Source organism: Thamnophis elegans, chromosome 7, assembly GCF_009769535.1.
Source record: "Thamnophis elegans isolate rThaEle1 chromosome 7, rThaEle1.pri, whole genome shotgun sequence".
Lineage (NCBI taxonomy): Eukaryota > Metazoa > Chordata > Lepidosauria > Squamata > Colubridae > Thamnophis > Thamnophis elegans.
Genome location: NC_045547.1, coordinates 78,187,150 through 78,208,572, shown reverse-complemented (window position 1 = coordinate 78,208,572; position 21,423 = coordinate 78,187,150). Strand labels below are relative to the sequence as shown.

Below are 21,423 nucleotides of genomic sequence, written 5' to 3'. Positions count from 1 at the left end.
TTGAAACGCACCACTGTTCCACCTGCAGGTTCTGCCTGTCCTCCTTCTTTCTAAATCAGTGGTAGTCAACCTGGTCCCTACCGCCCACTAGTGGGTGTTCCAGCTTTCATGGTGGGCAGTAGGAGTTTGCTGTAACTCTGCTTTATAAATTTTATAAAGTAAAGTTACTTCCCTACTTTATTGTGGAACCGGTGGGCGCTTAGAAATTTTTACTACTAACAGAGATACAAAAGTAGGTGGTAGGTATAAAAAGGTTGACTACCCTTGGTCTAAATCATCTAATCCCTGAATAAAGTACAGATAAAATCTGGTTTTGAGAGAGATTGAAAATCCCTTGGTTACTGAAAGGTTGCCTTTGGAATCGATCACAAAAACTACAAAATACCACCTTTGAAAACGTGCAGCCAAACCAATTGTTATCTTTAGCGAATTCAACTTCCCCAGTGAAGGGGAACTGGTTTATTGGGTGCGTTTATTTATTTTGTTAAATTTATACTCCTCACAAATAGGGCCACTCTGAATGGCTCACAAAGAATAAAGAGATAAATATTTAAAAAAAACAGTTCAATTTTGAAAAAAACTACTTATAAAACTAGAAACAAGGAGACAGGCGGCCCAGGGATGAGATCTTCTGCTTTATAATTTATGTTTCCTTCAGAAGCTCCAGATTTTACACATCATACTCCCAATTTTGGGGGGAATTAGGTTAAGTGTGACCTACTCTAAGTCACTCTGCATTCCTCAGAGCCATTTCTAGTGCAGAGTGGCCAGATCCTAATACTGTTTTCAACAACCAGATTACTTGAGAGATTTTCATAATGGCTTTAGAACTCAAAATGGGATGATTAATGGAAGGCACTTTGGAGGTCTTCTAGTCCAACCTCCAGCTTAGGCGGGAAGCCTAATTAGTTGTCCAATTTCTTCAAAAGTCTCCAGTATTAGAGCACCTACAACTTCTCAAGGCAAGATGTTCCACTGATTGATTGTTCTCACTGTCAGGAAATTTCTTCTTAGTTCTAGGTTGGTTCTCTCCTTGAAGTTCTACGCTGGTTCTCTCCTCAGATTATTGGATTTTTTTTTTTCAGTATATACTAATCAATAATCTGACGTTGCCCGGGTATTTATATATAGGGGGAAAATGTCTGGACCAAACGTAATTTCTAATGTTGGATTTTCCCCCTTACCAGAGGGAGCCCCCTCGTGGAGTATTGTGAAGTCATTACCATGGCAACTCCACTGCACTGTACAGTAGAAGCCATTTTATGGCAATACAGTAGAAGCCATTTTAAGGCACAACAGGCTGAACAGAACACACACCCTGAGGGGTTTTAGGGATGTCTTATCCCCACACTATTTGTTTCCAGAGAGTAAGTCATCTGTGTACACACACACACACACACACACACACACTTATATAAATATAGATATATAGAAAGAGAGAGAGAGAGAGAGAGGGAGGGAGAGATAAAGATCTATCTATATGATAGATAGATGATAGATAGATAGATAGATAGATAGATAGATAGATAGATAGATAGATAGATAGATAAAATTTGCTTAATTCTAGCAATAATCTTAACACCTTGACATTTAATGAAGAAACAATGGTTGGAAACTAACCAAGGAGAGAAGCAACCTGGAACTAAGGAGAAATTTCCTAACGGTGAGAGCAATCAACCAGTGCAATAGCTTGCCATCAGAAGTTGTAGGTGCTTCATCACTGGAGGCTTTCAAAAAGAGACTGGACAACCATTTGTCTAAAATGGTATAGGTCAGGGGTCGGCAAACTTAAACACTCAAAGAGCCATTTGGACCCGTTTCCCACGGAAAACACCGGGAGCCACAAAGGTCCTAACCGGAAGCCCCCTGTTCAATTCTGGAGCTGACCGGAAGTTCAGTTCCCCCACCATAGAGTCTCCTCCTAGCATGGCGTCCTTTTTCCTCTACCTGTCATAACCGAAAGCCCTATCAGTTGTGGAGACAACTGGGAAACCCACCCCTTGCCGTAGAGTCTTCTCCTGTCGCACTGTGTTTCTCCCCCCCTCCCCCACCAGAAGTGCCTCTCAAAATTGTGGTGCCGACCGGTGACGGAGCCGCAGCAGAGGGAGGAAAGAGCCACATGCGGCTCCAGAGCCGCAGTTTGCTGACCCCTGGTATAGGGTCTCCTGCTCGAGCAGGGGGCTGGACTAGAAGACCTCCTAGGTCCCTTCCGACTCTATTATTCTATGCTCTATTCTTTTCTGCTCTCTCACTGTGTCGTTTCTCATTTCTAGGGAGGCACGAATGAAGGGCGTGTTACTTCGCTGGTGGCAATCCCGCCACTGTGGCTCAGGCCACGATCAATGGGCTCTGGACCACGTAGAAGTTGTTCAGTGAGTATAACGCATGCCGTCATATGAGCACCTGCCCCATATTCCACATCAGGATGGACGATTTTTCAGTTCATGATTGAGTCCTATTTAAACGAAGGGTTAGAGCAGGCTTTATCTGCCAATCACTCTTTATTGTGAAACTACCTGATAACCTGGCGCTGGCCGGATATTTATGTATCCCAATCCTCCTTCCATGAACGTCACCACAATTTCTAATATTGGATTTTCCCCCTTACCAGAGGGAGCCGCCTTGTGGAGTACTGTGAAGCCGTTACCATGGCAACTCCACAGCGCTGTCCAGTAGAAGCCATTTTACGGCAGTACGGTAGAAGCCATTTTACGGCAGTACGGTAGAAGCCATTTTAAGGCACAGCAGGCTGTAACTTAACAGAACACACACCCCGAGGGGTGTTAGGGGTGTCTTACCCCCACAGTACTTTTTTCCAGAGAGTAAATCATCTGTGTACCAAGTTTGGTTGAAATTGCTGGAGGCGTTCCAGAGTTATATATCATCTGATATATATCTATATATATATCAAATATATATATCTATATATATATCAAATATCTATATATCTATATATCTATATATCTATATATCTATATATCTATATATCTATATATCTATATATCTATATATCTATATATCTATATATCTATCTATATCTATATATCTATCTATCTATCTATCTATCTATCTATCTATCTATATATCTATATATCTATATATCTATATATCTATATATCTATATATCTATATATCTATATCTATATATCTATATCTATATCTATATCTATCTATATCTATATCTATATCTATATCTATATCTATATCTATATCTATATCTATATCTATATCTATATCTATATCTATATCTATATCTATATCTATCTATCTATCTATCTATCTATCTATCTATCTATCTATCTATCTATATATATATATATATATATATATATATATATGCATCCCAACCTCACCTGAGCCACTTTAATATGGGAGAACTTCAACTCCCAGAATTCCCTAGCCTGCATGCAATTATGTATCTCATGCAATGGGGAATTCTGGGAGTTGCAGTCCACCCACTGCATTCTCACTTTAAACTGCGGCCTACGTAAAGGAAGTTCATCAGCATGAACCTGATTTCCGTTCTTTGCAACCAGATAGAAAAATCGCATTGCTCTCACATAGCGTAATATTGCTATTGACTTTGGCACGCCAGTCCTTATTTTAAAATAGCGGAATACGGTTGAGAAATAAAATTCGTTCTATTAGGTTCTGTGGGCAGAGATTATATTCTTCCCTAGCAGTTTTACCAAGTAAAAGTGTTTTTGCCTGTTAAGTCTCCCCCCCCCCCCCCCGGTCCACACTAAAATGATCTCATGGTTAAAAAAAACAAACCACTTTATACAGTATATGACTGGAAAGTTATTTACCTTTTCTCTAACAATTTCCTGAAATTCTAGTGTCATGCCCTGCTGGGATTCATCGCTACGGTCTTTGGCTGAGAGAAGTGTGCTTACCCAATAGATAGGTTCCAAATGTTATTTTATTTAAAATTTTGGAAGACTACGGCTGATAAAATTTCGAGTTGTAAGATTACCTTTGGAAATGTTGATTAACTATGAAACTATCATTTCCTTGAATCACATTTAAATTACGGCTGGAAGAACCAATTGCTATCTGAGCGTTGCTATATTATGTACTATTAGTTGTAACATTAGCTGTGGAGGGGGGTCCCTGGTTCAGAGGCTAGCCATGATCTAACCACCATGATTACTCTTGAGTAACCACCATGATTACTCGACATCCAGCTTGAGTATCCAAATAATAATCCAGGATCGTGTCGGTTCTGAAAAGCTTACTGTTTATTGAATTCATCGTGCAGAAATGGCGAGGTAAAATGAACTCTGAATTTCCAAGGCACTACTAGTTCACAATATTAAACAATAAATTTCCCAGCCCAACCCTTAAAACTAACTCTGAATTTCTAAGGCACCAGTTCACAATATTAAACCATGAATTTCCCAGCCCAACCCTCAGGCTTCCAGATAGACCACATCAACGAGTTCTCTTTGTTATGGGAACCATCTGCCTTCTTCTTCACATCTTATTTATATGACCTTGGAAAGTTTCCAGAGTCGCAATGCTCCGGTGAAACTGCAGAAGTTTCATTTTTAAATTAAATTTTAAATTAACCCATTTGGAGCCAACATCTCCTCTTCTTTACTCTATGACAAGTTGAAACGAAGAGGCCTGTAGCTGGCCATGTTTCACTCATGCCACTTATAGTCTTTGCAGCTAAGCCCAGTAGACTAAGATGATGTAATTGCAGCTAACTTTCTTTGGCTTAGAATTGTTGGCTAGGATCTATGGATCTCTTCCTCCATGGATCTCTTCCTCCTTGCTCAGCCTCCCCCCCACAAAAAAAATGGGGGGGGCAGGACCCTCGCAAATTCCACGTACTTGGACTGGAGATTACAGTGAGCATTGTTGAAATTGGGGACATGGTGTCCTAGTGGTTAAGACACTGGGCTCATCGACTGAAAGGTTAGCCGTTTGAGACCCAAGCACCTCATGATGGCGTGAGCTCCTGTTACTTGTTCTTGCCAATCTAGCGGTTCTAAAGCATGCAAATGAGAGTAGATAAATAGGTACCACTTCGGTGGGAAGACAACAGCCTTCTCTGCAACTTGGCGCATAATGCTGGCCACATGACCACGGAAGGGTCTTCAGACAATGTTGGCTCCCTCAGCTAAGAAATGGAGATGAGCACCGCCCCCTGGAGTCGGAATTGAAATCTTTTATCTCTTTACCTTTGACCAAAATGTCATTGCCACACCCATCTATCTTCAACACTAATATTTAAACCCAGCCGCCATTGATTAGTTCCAAAGGAAGGCATTCAATTTGCTATCAAAAAAAAAATCTCTATCGATCTATGGACAGCCCTAATTTAAACAAGTGAAGATGACAAGAACAGCTTAAGATGCCTAGTTTATTCTGCTATTATTATTATTATTTTTGGCACCAGAAAGCACCAGCTTGCATGGCATCCATGCCACACTTAAACTGTAGCCTTTATCCAATAATTGGTAATTTTTCACGCTTAGCTGGCCTGCCTAGTTGTTGTTATTTTTAAACCACACTCTTTGCTAAGCTTGGCCTCCATCACATCAACTTCTAATATTTAAACTACACATGAAAATATACCTTATTACTGATTCATCCAGTACCTTTTATCCAAGGCAGAAATAATGTTCTGATTGTAAAAATGTATAGTTCTTGAAGAGTTCCTTTTTCTATTAGAAACGAGTTAGAATATTATGGGGGTGACGCAGTGATTCCCAGTTAAGATGCTGGGCTTGTCAGCTTGAAAGCTGGCAGGGTTTGAGATCCGAGCGCCCCATGACGGGATGAGCTCCCGCTCCTTGCTCCAGCTCCAACCCACCGAACAGTTTGAAAGCATGCAACTGCGAGTAGATAAATAGGTACCCCTTTGGTGGGGAAGAAACAGCATTCCACGGTATTTAGTCATGCTTGCCCCATGACCATGGAAGTGTCTTCGGACAATGCTGGCTCCCTCGGCTCAGAAACAGAGATGAGTGGACAGGGAAAACCTTTACACCTAGAATATTGTGACTTAAGCAAGTTGTAGAAAGACAAAAAAGAATGAAAGAAAATGGGGGAGAAATTGAATTTTTACACCTTACTAACATGCAAACATATCAAAGTTTTGTTTGTATTATGATTCTTGCTAAAGAGCCCTTTGGATTGGGTTACAAATACAAATATCATAAACAAATTAAAATTATTCAGTTATATGCTTACCCTCCCTCTCTCATTATATCTCATTCTCATCTCTCTCTCTCTCTCATCTATCTATCATCTATATCTATCTATCTATCTATCATCTGTCTATTGATTGATCTATCTTATCTATATCTATCATCTATCTATCTATCTATCACCTATCATCTATGTCTGTCTAAAGCACATCATAAAACAGATTAAAATTATTCAGTGATGCATGCACTCTCTTGTCTTTTTCTGTCTCTAAAACACATCACAAAAGAGGTTTTTTTTCCCAGTTGCCCTGTATCTCTAGCTATCCATAAAATTTTATTCAGTTTATACAGCTTGCCATGCAACCAAAGCGAGTTTCAGAATTCGTTGCAACTATATAAAAACTGTAGGGAAAAAAATGCATCGTGCTTTTGGGATAAAAGCAACTGGGCAGTGATACCCAGAGCTGATTAGACCCTTCGTTCAACTTGGTCTGACTTAAAATATTTGCCTATAGCACCTTGATATTTTATCTGTTGCTTTTATCCCACTAGAGCATATTGGCAGAGAGTGAGTGAGAGAGAGAGAGAGAGAGATAGACAGACAGACAGACAGACAGACGGATGCATATGCCAGCCTTGGAATGCTATTCATTTCCTGTAATTTTGCAGCGTAGCTTATTATTATCTTTTGCTTTGGGATCGGAAGATCTTGATGAGCAGGAGACAATTATCACAGTGGGTTCATAAGGTGGTTCACTATTGATTTTATCAGTCGGGAACGCGGCTTGGATTGCAGTTAACAATCCTCTCTATTCTTCCGTCTCCTGGACCTCTTCCCAGACTAATTTAAACCGAGGAAAAGAGGAATAAAAGAGGGGCAATATAAAAGGCAAACAGAAAGTTAGAACAGTTGGTGCCAACACTTTTTAAAAAAAATAACTTTTGAGCCACACACACACACACACACACACACACACACGGACAGGGCAGATTGTCCACAGGATTGTATAGCAGTAGAACATGGGTCCTCAAACTACGGCCCCGGGGGGGCCACACGTGGCTCACCGAAGCCATTAATTCGGCCCGTGCAGGACCACAAAGATGCCCCGCCTACATTGCCCCGCCCAGCCTTCAGCTGAGTGCAGGACTTGCCTTCAGAAGCCGCACGGGCTGGAATTGAACAGTAAGGCCAACGATTTTGGCCTACAGAGATGTTCTGGAGGTGGGGGAGCTGAAAACGGGGTGAACAAACTCCCCAGGAGGCCAGAAAACAGGTGAAAATGGGCCGTTTTTCACCTCCCCCACCTCCAGAAAATAGATAAAGAGAGATAGGGAGAGAGAGACAGACAGACAGACAGAGACAGAGAGAGACAGAAAGAGAGAGGGGGGAGAGAGAGAGAGAGAGAGAGAGAGAGAGAGAGAGAGAGAGAGGGGGAGAGATTTCTCAAGCTTCTTGGGGCCAAGAAGAATTGCTGCGAAACCAAGTTTCCTGAAATGGACCACTAGACTCCTAAACAACTGGAAAAAACCATGTAATTGAAAGAAAAGACCAGCAAAAGAACAACATGGGGGGAAAAAGCAATTAAAACACCCCCAGGAGCCAAACAAATTAAAGTTTAATTTGTGTGCATTGTTTAATGGACTGTTAAATTGGCCACCCCCCCACCTAGTCACATGACCACATAGCCACGCCCGGCCAGCCGATCCAGCCCCCCCCTCCAACAGTCTGAGGGACCATGAATTGGGCCCCTGTTTAAAAAAGTTTGAGGACCCCTGCCATAGAAGGATTTTTTTTAAGAGAGAGAGAGAGAGAGAGAGAGAGATTACCATATTTTTCGAGTATAAGACGCACCAAGGTTTTGAAGAGGCAAATTAAAAAAAAGTTTTTGCACTCTGCAACCCTCCCAAAAATTGCCCGTTTTTCGCAAAAGCCTCCTAAAGGCTATTCATGCCTTTTTTAAAATAAATAAATGGGTCCATTTTCATGAAAAATGGGCCCTTTTTTGCTCATTTGGGGGGGGGCAGGAACACTCTATAAGCCTTCTAAAGTATTCATGCCCTTTTTCTTTTGAAAAAGTGGATTTGTGAGTAGTCCTCACCCTTACAACCATTACAGGGTCTCCATGGACATGAGATTAAAAAGTTGGCCCTTGGCAACTTGAGTTCACGATGGGGGCAAGCAACATCCCAGGTTGATGTGATCACCACTTGTGTCCTTCCCAACTGCCTTCTAACAAGCAGAGTCAATGGAGGAAGCTGGGTTTGCTTAACCACCGTGTGTTTCATTTAACAACTGTGGCAAAAAAACGGTCATAACGTTGGGCATGGATCAATTATGAACCATCTTGCTTAGCAATGGAAGTTCTGGTCATAACTCAAGGACTACCTGTAATGGGCTTGGAATGTGAATTAGATCTAGAACCTTTAGATTTTTGGGGTCTAGTAAAACAGCCATGAAGGGACGCGGTGGTTCAGGGGCTGAGCTTGTCAGTCAGAAAGGTCGGCAGTTCGGCGGTTCGAATCCCTAGCGCCACAAAATGGAGTGAGCTCCCGTTACTTTTCCCATCTTCTGCCAACCTAGCAGTTTGAAAGCATGTAAAAAATGCACGTAGAAAAATGGGAACCGCCTTTGGTGGAAAGGTAACAGCGTTCCATGCGCCTTCGCCGTTGAGTCGTGCCGGCCACATGACCACGGAGACATCTTCGCACAGGGCTGGCTCTTCAGCTTTGAAACGGAGATGAGCACCACCCCCTAGAGTCGGGAACGACTAGCACATATGTGCGGGGAAACATTTATCTTTACCTTAAAATAGCCCAGTCTAGTATTCTTACAGATGAAGTTTGGGCTCAAGAGATCCAGTTGAGGCATGTTTCTTAGACGAGATTAGATACATAGATAGATGGATGGATGGTTGGATGGACGGACGGACAGACAAACAGACAGACAGAGACAGGTAGGTAGGTAGGTAGGTAGGTAGGTAGGTAGAAGATAGATAGATGGATAGATGGATAGATGGATAGATGGATAGATGGATAGATGGATAGATGGATAGATGGATAGATGGATAGATGGATAGATGGATAGATGGATAGATGGATAGATTAGATAGACAGACGATGATAGATAGATAGACAGACAGACAATAGATAGAGACAGACAGAAGATAGACAGACAGAAGTGTGTGTGTGTGTGTGTGTGTGTGTGTGTGTGTGTGTGTGAGAGAGAGAGAGAGAGAGAGAGAGAGAGAGAGAGAGAGAGAGAGAGAGAAGACACAGAGATATAGTGATAAATAGACAGGCAATTGACCAACCTAATATCTTGTAATATCCTCCAGATCTGCTAATAAAAAATTAAGAAAATTGCCTGGGACCAACATTGCATTAAGTCCTATTTAAGTAGGATTGATGGCTGGTGGTTGAGTCAATTTTTTAAAACTAACATTATAGTGGCTTTCAAGAGAGTTTACTTTAAAGGCATTTCTGATTGCAGAACAGTCCGTTGGGGGGAAAAAAAACCCTTGAGCGGTATATTTAGCTTATCGTTAACATTGCACAGAAAGACGCCAAACCCGTCTGTGCCAAACCAATCAGCCTGATGAAAGCAGCATCCTTCCCGCCATTGCAAGGCAAACCCTGCCTCTCTTGTATACGGCATTGTGACATCACCCGCCTATCTCAAAGGGGTGGAGCTTGGGAGCAGGAGGAGAAGACCTCCATGTTTTCATCACTTTGATTAAAGTCATGGGAACCTGTTGGACCTCTATCAAAACACAACTCCTTTTTTTCTAAATAGTTTTTTTTTCTCCCTTTGTGTGTATTTAGTCTGTAAAAATAGTTTACAATCAAAGCGATAATTGCAGTGCATGTCAGTCCTTCCCCAATCAAAGCCCACACCCTGCCTGCTTACAACAAGATCCCAGCACTCCTTTCTGATTATTTCCATAAGAAGCACTTCAACAGAAAATATAAACATTTGCGCTTAATATATTTTATTAAGACAAAAAGAGATTGACAGACCCGCTGAGGTTTCATTTTTCCCATTCCTAACTTGTAATTGTAATGGCACCAAAACATGAATTGCACAGAAACCTGAGAGCAGCCTCCAAAATATTTTTATTATGAATAATATAAAATATTTATAATGACGTAAAATATTTTTATAAGATTTGTCATGAAACTGAATGCTGGAATCGCAATATTTGGAATAAGAGGCATGCAGTTAACCTTTAGATATATATATATGTCTTAGTTTTCATGATTAAAATTGTATCTTTTGGCACAAGAATTTTAAAGGTGAAGGGATTGCAAAAATTTGGGGGAAAAGATCTTTTTTTAAATATCTTATCAGTAGTAATGTACATTCATGTAAGTGGCTATCTTCCTTTGCTTCATCTCTTTAGTCCAGAATCGTGTTGATATATACCCAAAATAATATTATTTTATTTATTTATATATATATATATACTACGAAAATCTACGAAAACATATATATATATATATATATATATATATATATATATATATATATATATATATATATATATATATATATATATATATAACTTATTTCAACTAGAAAAGGAAATGTTACATTTTTGCAGCTTCCTGCTAGCTTGCCCATTACTTATGCCAACTTTTTTTAAATATTGTAAGTCTTATTTCTGAAATATTATATAAGACATGGTTATATAAAAAAAAGATTTGAATGATTGCAACTATAGAGGATCTAAATCTTTCAACCAGAAAGTAATTTGTTCAATTTTTATTTTCAAAAGAGATGAAAAATCCTATATTGCCTCTAAGCCTCATCAAGCTTTTATGACTAATCACAGTGCTGCATGCATTGAAATACATTTTCTAATTTGTGTTGTATTTCATTATTTGCTGTCATTGGTTTTACACTAGAGTAAGGTAAGTGACTTCATTCCTGCAATATCAGTGCAGCTTCCATATCTTCTCAATGATCATCATTCCGTTCACTAATACTGATATTGTTGTTTGAAGCTGAAGTTGCTCAGCTTCAGCACTCGTGTCAAACCCTGAAAGTCTTACCTGAAGGGGTATCGTAGTCCTGAGTTGGGCCTTGGGGCCCTAGATACTTGCATGCCAAATAATTGGAATTTGAAAGTTGTTGGTTGGATCTGTTCGATGTTTACCGAAATTCAAAAGGAAAACGAAGGGATTTCCCCCTCACAAAAGGAAGGAATCTAATTATGAGAGCTGACCTTGAGCCAGCCAGGTTCGAACTAACCGTCGGCACAATTAGCCTGCAATAACGCATTCTAACCACTGCGCCGCCACAGCTTAGATAATAGCAATGGCGCTTTGTCTTATACACCGTTTCCCAGTGCTTTGCAGGCCTCTCTAAGAGATTTACAGAGTCAGCCTATTGCCCCCCCCCCCCCAAAACAATCTGGGTCCACATTGTACCCACCTCGAGAGGATGGAAAGCTGGGTCAACCTTCAGCCTGGTGAGATTTGAACAGCCAAATTGCAGGCAACTGGCAGTCAGCAGAAGTAGCCCTGCAGTACTGCACTCTCACCACTGCGCCACTGTGGTTAAAAAATAGAAGCTTTTAAGGAAGGTGCTCCAACTCAAGCCTGCGTCAGATAAATTATTTCAAATATATCTGTTGACTTCTTCTAGCTGGCCTCCTCTGGGCTGGGAAGCTAAGCAGAGGTCAGGCCTAAGAGACCACCGGGGAAATTCTAGGGTTGTAGGACAGAAGGAACACCTTGAGAAGAAGGCAGTGGGGCACCAATTCCATAATATTTTCACCCCCAAAAAATTGACAGAGGCCCACTACTCCCTCTTCATCATGCACCCATGTTCCCCATGCTCCAGAAATAGCAATAAAAGAGAAGTAGACTTATATACCACTTCACAGTTCTTTACAATCCACTCTAAGCAGTTTACAGATGTTGCCCCCAACAACCCACCCTAGCCCCCCCCCCCAGGTCAAACACAACCCTGATGCAGCCCTCAATGAAATTGAGTTTGACACCCCCTGGTCTAGCTACATATAATTGCACATTCTTTGAACATAATTTGTGTAGATCCCTCAATCTACAAAATAAGCCCAGGGTCAAAATGTTACTGGTTTTCAATGAACACGAAAGTTTAGCTATTTTGATCTTGGTCCATGGCTGTTGATTAGTTTTACTTTCTTAATTGCCTCGCTAATTTTGAAGGGAAGTTGGGGGTTTGGGTTTTGTTTTTTTGCAAATGTTAATTAAAATCATGGCCGGAGAGGGGAATTTTGGGAGTTAGCAATAGCAATAGCAGTTAGACTTATATACCGCTTTCATAGGGCTTTCAGCCCTCTCTAAGCGGTTTACAGAGTCAGCATATTGCCCCCAACAACAATCCGGGTCCTCATTTTACCCACCTCGGAAGGATGGAAGGCTGCGTCAACCCTGAGCCGGTGAGATTTGAACAGCCGAACTGCAGAACTGCAGTCAGCTGAAGTAGCCTGCAGTGCTGCATTTAACCACCGCACCACCTACAGGTCTTAAAAGTTGCCACGTTTGAGAAATTCCAGCCTAGGAGATAGCCAATAGTTTTATCCCAGGGTTCGGCAACCTTAAACACTCAAAAGAACCACAAAGATCCTAACCCACGTTCAATGCTAGAGCTGACCAGAAGACCAGTTCCCCCACCATAGAGTCTCCTCTTAGCACGGCATCCTTTTTCCTCTATCTGTCCTAACCAAAAGCCCTATCAATTGTGGAGCCGTTCAGTGACAGGGAGCCGCAGCAGAGGGATGAAAGAGCCACATGCAGCTCCAGAGCCGTGGCTTGCTGACCCCTGGTTTATCCTATGATTGGAGGATTAAAGCCCCATCCAAATAATGGAATTAATTCTGGGCATCTCCACATGGTCTTCCAGCTTGACCAGTGGGGACAATTCAAGAGGCTGGTTCTACGAAGCGTATGATTCTTTTTGATTTATAAATAACTCCCAAATACCTCTAATGACCCAAGACACTCCTAATAATGGAGAACAAATTAGTTTATAGCAGGAGTGGTATAGATCTTAATCTGATCCCAGAATGTCTTTCCTTTATTCTCTGTTAAGTTAACTAAGGAGTGCCACTTTCTGTTGTAGCTTTAAATAAGACAGCATGGCTCACAAGTGGGTATAAAGGTGAAATGTGATTTCTTAGCATGGCAAAAGTATTGGGAGAGGGTAGATTTTACATACTGATAGGAGAGAGAGAGATCACACAATGCAGCCAATCTGTAATTGGCCACTCAGTCACAGTGTTAGACTGCCATCTAGAGGCCGAAAGGCTGCATGGCGCAGGAATTAACTTTTGCTCCCATTATTTCAGCAAATGTTGATTTGACAGCTAGTCCTCAACTTACAACCGTTTGTTTAGTGACTGTTCAAAGTTACAACGGGGCTGAAAAAAAGTGACTTGTGACCGTTTTTCACACTTAACGACTGTTGCGTCATCCCAGTGGCACGTGATCAAAATTCAGATGCTTGGCAACTGGTTCGTATTTATGACGGTCGCAATCTCCCGTATAGGTCGTGTGATCTCCTTTTGCAACCTTCTGACGAGCAAAGCCGATGGGGAAGCCCGATTCACTTAACAACCGGGCTACTAACTGAACCACTGCAGTGATTCACTTAGCAACTGTGCCAAGAAGGATCGTAAAATAGGGCAAAAACTCACAACAAATGTCTTGCTTAACAACAGAAGTTTAGGGTTCAGTTGCGGTCATATGTTGAGGATTACTTGTGTATATACCCGGGTCATTTCCCAAGCAACTAAATAAATAAACTGAGATTTATAAAACTGGATATACCAACGAATAATGTAAAAATACTTCAGTCGTGATGTCGATTTTTAGACTATATCTATTTAAGTAAGCTGCAAACATCAGTGTTATCACCAGCCTACAGTCATCATCAATCATCGTCAATTACTCCAGAATCCCCTGTGGGGTGGTGATGTCGATTTTTAGACTATATCTATTTAAGTAAGCTGCAAACATCAGTGTTATCACCAGCCTACAGTCATCATCAATCATCGTCAATTACTCCAGAATCCCCTGTGGGGTGGAGTCTGGGCAGAGAGTTTTAATGGCCGGATGCTCTACCGGTCACCAATGCAGAGTTTTGTTCAGTAGATATACTCTCAGTGTGCCCAGAGAGAGAAATATCTGCCTCTTACCTAGGATCGAACTCACAGCCTCCCGATTGTGAGGTGAGGGCTCCGCCTCTAAGCCACCGCACCACTCGCCACCAGCTTCCAGTAACTGCAATTAAATCAATGCGTGTTGCTCCAAAGTCACATTAGAGCATAGAAATATGTAGCTTAATGTTGGGCATCCTTATTTGCCCATTATATAGTTATCCTTTATCTATTCTTTTATGTTCCCAATACTTCATTCTCTCTTTAGCAACTTGATTTATTCCCTGGTATGTTTTAAACAAGGTATATATTTGCATGTATGAATCGGCAACCATTCGATCTGAGGTCAGGCGGTTATACCGCTGAAAAACTTTTGCTCAGTTTCCGAAACGAATTGCAGTGTAATATAGCAGCAAGCAGAGTTAATGTATCATGCGGCTTATTTAAATTTCAAGAAATTAGCTCGGTTAAGTTCATCTCAAAGAACGTAACTGATAAAGAGTCACAACAGGTCAAAAGAGCCTCTGCATCATTTGAAACACATGGTAGTGTAGGCAGTAAACGGGTAAATAAACAATAAGCAGAGCGATAGAATTGTACAGATAGTCCTCAATTTGTGGCCACCATTGAGCCACAAATTTCTGCTGCTAAGGCAGTTGTTAAGTGAGTTTTGCTCCGTTTTACTTTTTTTTGCCACCATCGTTAAGCGAACGGCTGCCGTTGTTAAGTGAATCATACAGTCGTTAAGTGAACCACGGCTTTGCTTGACTGCTGGGAAGCTCACAAATAATGATCCCATGACCCGCAACGGTCATAAATACATCCCTCCTGTTTTTTGATCGGGAGACCAGGGCGGGTGGATTCTGCCACAGTCCTAAGTGTGAAAATCACCTTTAGGTCTCTTTTCTTTCAGTGCCATTTGAGTCCCTTGGAATGGCCCCTCCACAAATGGTTGTAAGCCTGCCTGAAAGGAATCGCTTTAAGGCAGAGGTGGTATTCTGCCGGTTCGGATCAGTTCGCCCGAAATCGCGGGTCCCCGCCTGCCCATCCCCACCCCCACGACTCTATGTCATCCCATTTAGGTCCCAAAAGCTCATGGGCTCACATTTGCGAACCGGTAGGGAAGGTAAGTAAAATACCACCTCTGCTTTAAGGCCGCGTTCGTATTGCGGTCGAAAGATGAGCGGCGGTCTACGCGTTGTGCATTTGAGCGCCCTGTTCGTGGTCGAAGGCAAGTGACGCTCTTCTCTTTCGTCCTTCTCTCCGCTGTGCAGCACTCGCAAACAAAATTACATGATGAATTTTTCACGGCAACACGGGCTCAGGCATTTCTACAACAGAAGACGAAGGTCACTTCTTAGGCGATCCCCGTGAAGAAAAAGACATTCCTTTCCCCACCCCCCTTTCCCCCACCCCCAACCTGTGACGTTTTGCTTTCAATTCCCTTCAACCGCTCACCGCCAATTTGATTTACGAGGACTTTTTCTCCGCACCCACACATCCGCACCCTTTTCCTTCCTGGAGGTATATTTTGAAAGCCTCCCTCAAGGCAGAAAGTTACGCCCTGTTTTTTTTTTTTCTCTCACTGTGATCCTCATGGGAAGCGAACTTATTTTTCTCATAGGTAAATGTTTTTGAATGTTGTTGTGTCTGTGGAAAAAAAAATTGTGATTCTGTTGTAATACCAGTTACAGTGGCAGTATTGGAAGTAAAGCGACTGTTTTGAACAGGAGAAAGAAGAAGAGGAAGAAGAAAAAAACAAGCGTGTAAGCACACAAAGACTTAATATTTAACGTCGGGAAAACTACGATATTAAGTACAACTCATTATTTAAATGCACTGTATTTTGGCTCTGTATCATATTTTATATGATTAAGTTATTCTCGTCCTCTCTGTATCCTCTTCTGCAACTTGAGCACAAGTGACGTCTGCACAACTTAAAGAACTTCGACGCTATACATAAAGCCGACGAACGCCGGACTCAAAAAAAAAAATAATAATAATCTCAAAAGCCATTGTACGAGAGACCATGATGTCCTTCATTCCTTCTCCTTGTCTACCTTGTTAATCATTGTTTGTGGTAACCGAAACAGAAGTTCCTATTTCCTTGTTGAGAAGTACAGCTGTCCTCCGCGGATGCGTTACTTAACAGTAGCTGCCATTTGCTCTCGGTAGTAATGGAGTGATTTGTAAACAGTGGAACGTTTTTTCTTCTTCGTGTTTTTTTGTGGTTTCCTTTTGGAGGGGGGGGCTTCATTCTGTACCTTGGGTACTGTCCTCCCCACCAGCAACACAATTTATGACCCCGCCACTCTCTTAACTGTCTGTAAACTTTCACTCTCCAAGGAGTCGACTAAAATTCCATGCTTCAATAAAGATGTCAACCCATGATTTAGGCCGGCTTTTCTCCCCCTCACGATTTTATACCAAAGAGAAAGAGTGGACTTTGGAGAAAAATCTGATGATGAATTATTGTTTTTTTTACAGCTCTACGTTGATGAGGAAATTTGCATTAAGAAAAGAGACAATTCAGAAAAATGGGAATATTAGCAAGATCCTCTGGTTGGAAATACCTGACTTGTCCCGAAGGTGCTTTTTCAAAAGGCAACTGGATTTTGTTTTTGTTTTTCCCTTGGAGACGTTTCGCTTCTCCGAGAAGCTTCTTCGGTTCTGTCAGAAGTTGTGTCAGAAACCAGAACCGAAGAAGCTTCTTGGGTGAGAAGTGAAACATCTTGGATTGGATTGGATTTATTACATTTATATGCCGCCCTTTTCCCCGAAGGGGACTCAGGGCGGCTCACAATTCAGTCAGGGAAGGGGGTACAGACAGGGAATAAAAGACGAACATAACAATACAATTTAAAACACACAACAACCATAACATTCGAGGAGGGGGGACAAAAGCTCTTTAGCCCCAGGCCTGTCGGAACAGCCAGGTTTTAAGGGCTTTGCGGAAGGCCTGGAGGGTGGTGAGGGTTCGAATCTCCACGGGGAGCTCGTTCCAGAGGGTCGGAGCAGCCACAGAGAAGGCTCTCCTCCGGGTAGTCGCCAGTCGGCATTGGCCGGCGGATGGAATTCGGAGGAGATCTAATCTGTGGGATCTGATCAGTCTATTGGAGGTAATTGGCAGCAGGCGGTCTCTTCAAGGAAAAAACCAAGTCCAGTTGCCTTTTGAGAAAAAAAAAAAAGGACTTCGGGAGAACTATGACCTGGATGACTGAGAATCTCCATAGACGTGAAACATCTGACTGCTTCAGGTGTGACATTTCCCCCCCCAATAAGCAAATATAATCTTTTCAGAAGTTCTATATCTATCCAGGTAAACTTCAATGTTTATCCAGGTAAACTTCAATGTTTAGTGTGGTGAAATTGGGAGAGTTTCTACAAATACAGATCATAAACAATTTAATTAACAATACTTGTGCGTGGTATGTATATGGGAATTAGACAGTTTGGTATCGTGGTTAAGGCACCAGGCTAGAAAGAAGGAGAATGTGAGTTCTAGTCCTGCTTTAGGCATGAAAGCCAGCTGGGTGACTTTGAGCCACCAGGAGACACTGAATTCTAGTCCTGCTTTAGTCATGAAAGCCGGTTGGGTGATTGTGGGCCAGTCACCAGGAGACTGAGAGTTCGAGTCCTGCTTTAGGCATGAAAGCTGGCTGGGTGACTTTGGGCCAATCACCAGGAGACTGAGAGTTCGAGTCCTGCTTTAGTCATGAAAGCCAGTTGGGTGATTGTGGGCCAGTCACCAGGAGACTGAGAGTTCTAGTCTTCCTTTAGGCATGAAAGCCAGTTGGGTGAGTGTGGGCCAGTCACTAGGAGACTGAGAGTTCGAGTCCTGCTTTAGGCATGAAAGCCAGCTGGGTGACTTTGGACCAATCACCAGGAGACTGAGAGTTCTAGTTCTGTTTTAGGCATGAAATCCAGCTGGGTGACTTTGGGCCAATCAATCTCAGCCCAACTCACCTCACAGGGTTGTTGTGGGGAAAATAGGAGGAAGGACAACGGTATGTTGAGTTGTTTGTTACTTGTAAAAATAATAAATCTATCTAATAGATAGATTAGATTAGATTAGATTAGATTAGATAGATAGATAGATAGATGATAGATAGATAGATGATATAGATATAGAGATGATAGATAGATAGATAGATAGATAGATAGATAGATAGATAGATAGATAGATAGATAGATAGATATAAATAGAGAACAAACTCACCTTGTGACTCCTGATGTTTCTAGCTGTTAGCAGAGCAAAGGGGAATTTCCCTTCTGCAATTCCTAAAATGTGTTACCAGCACATTTTGTACTATTAAGATATCTATTAGAATGCAGTTAACATTTGGCAATGATAAGAAGAGAGAAGAATGCAGTGACTTTCATTTCATTGCAACATCTACGGCCTGGCCCGATTGTAAAACAATTACTTAAATCATTCTCCCTTTGGCCATTCCATTTGTTTAGAAAGTGATAGGAGCAGGCAGGAGAGACGACAAATGCAATCAGATATGCCTCTATTATTTCTTCTTTTGTGTTAAGAGGACTGCTGAGCATTACTCATCACAGGACACGTAGCTTGTCAAGTCAATGTTTCGGAATAGTGCTGACTTTTTTAAAAAAAACTGCTGAGAAAATTTACTTCCTGTAAAGCAGAAAGATTTCCTGCTTCCACCGGGGATGCGTATGACACCAGCAGCTCCAGAAATGCACATCATCTATATTTGCAGCACTATATAGTCTTCTAGTGTAGGGGTCTCCAACCTTGGCAACTGCAACTTTAAGACTTGTGGACTTCAACTCCCAGAATTCCTCAGAATCTTAAAAGTTGCCAAGGTTGGAGACCCTTGTTCTAGTTGTCACAGAAAAGGGGGGGGGGAGAAATGGGCAGTTGCTGGTTCAGACTAGTTCAGCTGAACCAGTACTTCCGACCAGCGGCTGGCCACGCCCACCCATCCCAACACTACCCCATCTTATATAATCGCCATGTGGTTGCTGCCCCTCGTGCTCACATCTTGGCAAACCGGCTGTTACAGTACATGACACCCACCTCTGGGGTGAGGGGGTATCAAACTATTCTCCAAAGCACCTGAGAGCAGGATAAGAAGTAACTGTGACCCGTCAAAACCGCGGACGACAAAAGCGCGCTCGACGAAAGCGCGTACCTTTCAGCACGTCATCAGCAGCGCGACGAAAATAATTAAAAAATAAATTAAATTAAAATTAAATTAAAGCAAGCCGATTCACATAAAGGTAAGGGTTAGGTTTAGGGTTAGGGTTAGGTTAAGGGTTAGGGTTAGGTTAAGGGTTAGAGTTAGGTTTAGCGTTAGGTTAAGGGTTAGGTTTAGGGTTAGGTTAAGGTTTAGGGTTAGGTTTGGGGGGGTTAGGGTAAGGTTTTCGCTTTAATTTTAAATTTTCCGCAATGTTTTCGTTGCACTGTGATGACATCACGTACGCGCTTTCGTCGAGCGCGATTTTGTCGTCTGCGGTTCTGTGGTGGAACCGAAGTAACAGGTGGAAGATTATTAAAATAGAGAACTGACCTAAAACTAAGGAGAAATTTCCTGATAATCAGAGCAAATTAACCAGTTGAACAACTTGCCTCCAAAAGTTGTGGGTGCTCCCATCACAGGAGGCTTTTAACAAGAGATGGGACAGCCATCTGGGATGATATACCACCTCCTGCTTGAGCAAGAGGGTTGGGCTAGAAGACCTCCAAGGTCCCTTCCAACTCTGTTATTCTCTGGCATACATTTTCAGCGAGAGACCTGGATATAAAACACAGACATTTCCACCCCTTCACCTGTGATGTTTACACAAGCGTCGTAAAGTAGTGTACACTTCATAATCCAATGCAAACGACAATAAAAGAACAGTATCTCAAGGCACCTTCAATTCTGTTTTCCATTCTTAAAACCTCCCAATTTTAAACTGATGGATTGAGAAGGCTTGCTATATTCTCCCCTTCTTCATACCAAGATTGATAGAATGGCTATCATGTTCTGTCTAATGCAAAGAGAAATCGCTGACGTTTCAGAAAAATAAATAGCATTTCTCGGGTTTAATTTTACATGCAGATCAGTCAAACCAAACATACACGTATTGTGGATTTGATGTTATAGTGGATAACAGTCATCCAAGGTCGTTATTATAACATTAATCGCCTTAAACTGCCAGTTCTTTCAAAGACCTAAGAATGACTTCAAAAATCATTTAAATTCACTCTTAACAGAATCCCAGAAGTACATCAAACATCATCCAGTGTATGTAATATAAACACTACTTTCATTTTATTTGGGTGGGGAAATAAGGCTTCCCGCAAAATGATTTTTAAAGTCATTCCTCTCAGAATTTCCGTAGTACATGAAATATCATCCAGTTGTTTAATTAAACTTTATGTATCTGGAACTCACTGTTCTTTCAATTGGGTGAGAGGCTAGATCTGAAAAATATAATTTCAAAACTATTTTGGACTGGATGACCCACAAGGTCCCTTTCAACTCTGTTAATCTTGTTAAAGGTTCCGGACATGAGAGTTTTAGTATCCTCACCTTATGACACCAATGGAACCTCTGGTTGAAAATTAACTCCTAGTTCTATACTTGAGATTGAACTTCGGGAAACTCATGTTCTGTCATTGAATCTATGTGGTATTTGGGTTTTCAGAACTACACTGAGAAAGTTATTTTTACCTGCCCTTTTATGAATCTATATATAAAAAAGCCAAATACCACTCATTCATCACAAAATCTCAGAACCATAAAGCCTACAAACTTGAAATTTGGCACATCTTGGCTTCTAGGTGCTCGCTAAGAAAGGATTTTTTGAATTGACCATCGGATCATTAGTAATTCTTATACAGTAATTAACATGCTCTTATGCTAAGGAGTTCTACTCCTCCTCCCCACCTGAAAAAAACTCTGTTCCAACTACCAGTTGCCTTATATTAACACGCTCTGACGCTAAGGGGTTAAACATTCTACTCCCCCTTCCCACCTGAAAAGGATTCTGTTCCAACTGCCAGTTGCCTCACTTTCTGTTACCTCAGTTCAAACTGGCAGATGTTCCACTCCTTCACTCAGGAGCGGTCTGGGTCTCCTTACAGTACTAAATGTCAGTAA

At 41.6% G+C, this 21,423-nt stretch overlaps 1 protein-coding gene across 1 annotated transcript in view; it reads left to right on the top strand.

Moving 5' to 3' along the window:
- Nucleotides 1–16,694, top strand: part of RELN (reelin) — a 380,071-nt gene extending 363,377 nt beyond the window's left edge. Inside the window, 2 exon segments of the mRNA XM_032221885.1 lie at nucleotides 2,274–2,372; nucleotides 15,580–16,694. Coding sequence (XP_032077776.1) covers nucleotides 2,274–2,372; nucleotides 15,580–15,679 — 199 coding nt within the window. The 3' untranslated portion in view covers nucleotides 15,680–16,694.
- The last annotated feature ends 4,729 nt before the right edge of the window (nucleotides 16,695–21,423 follow it).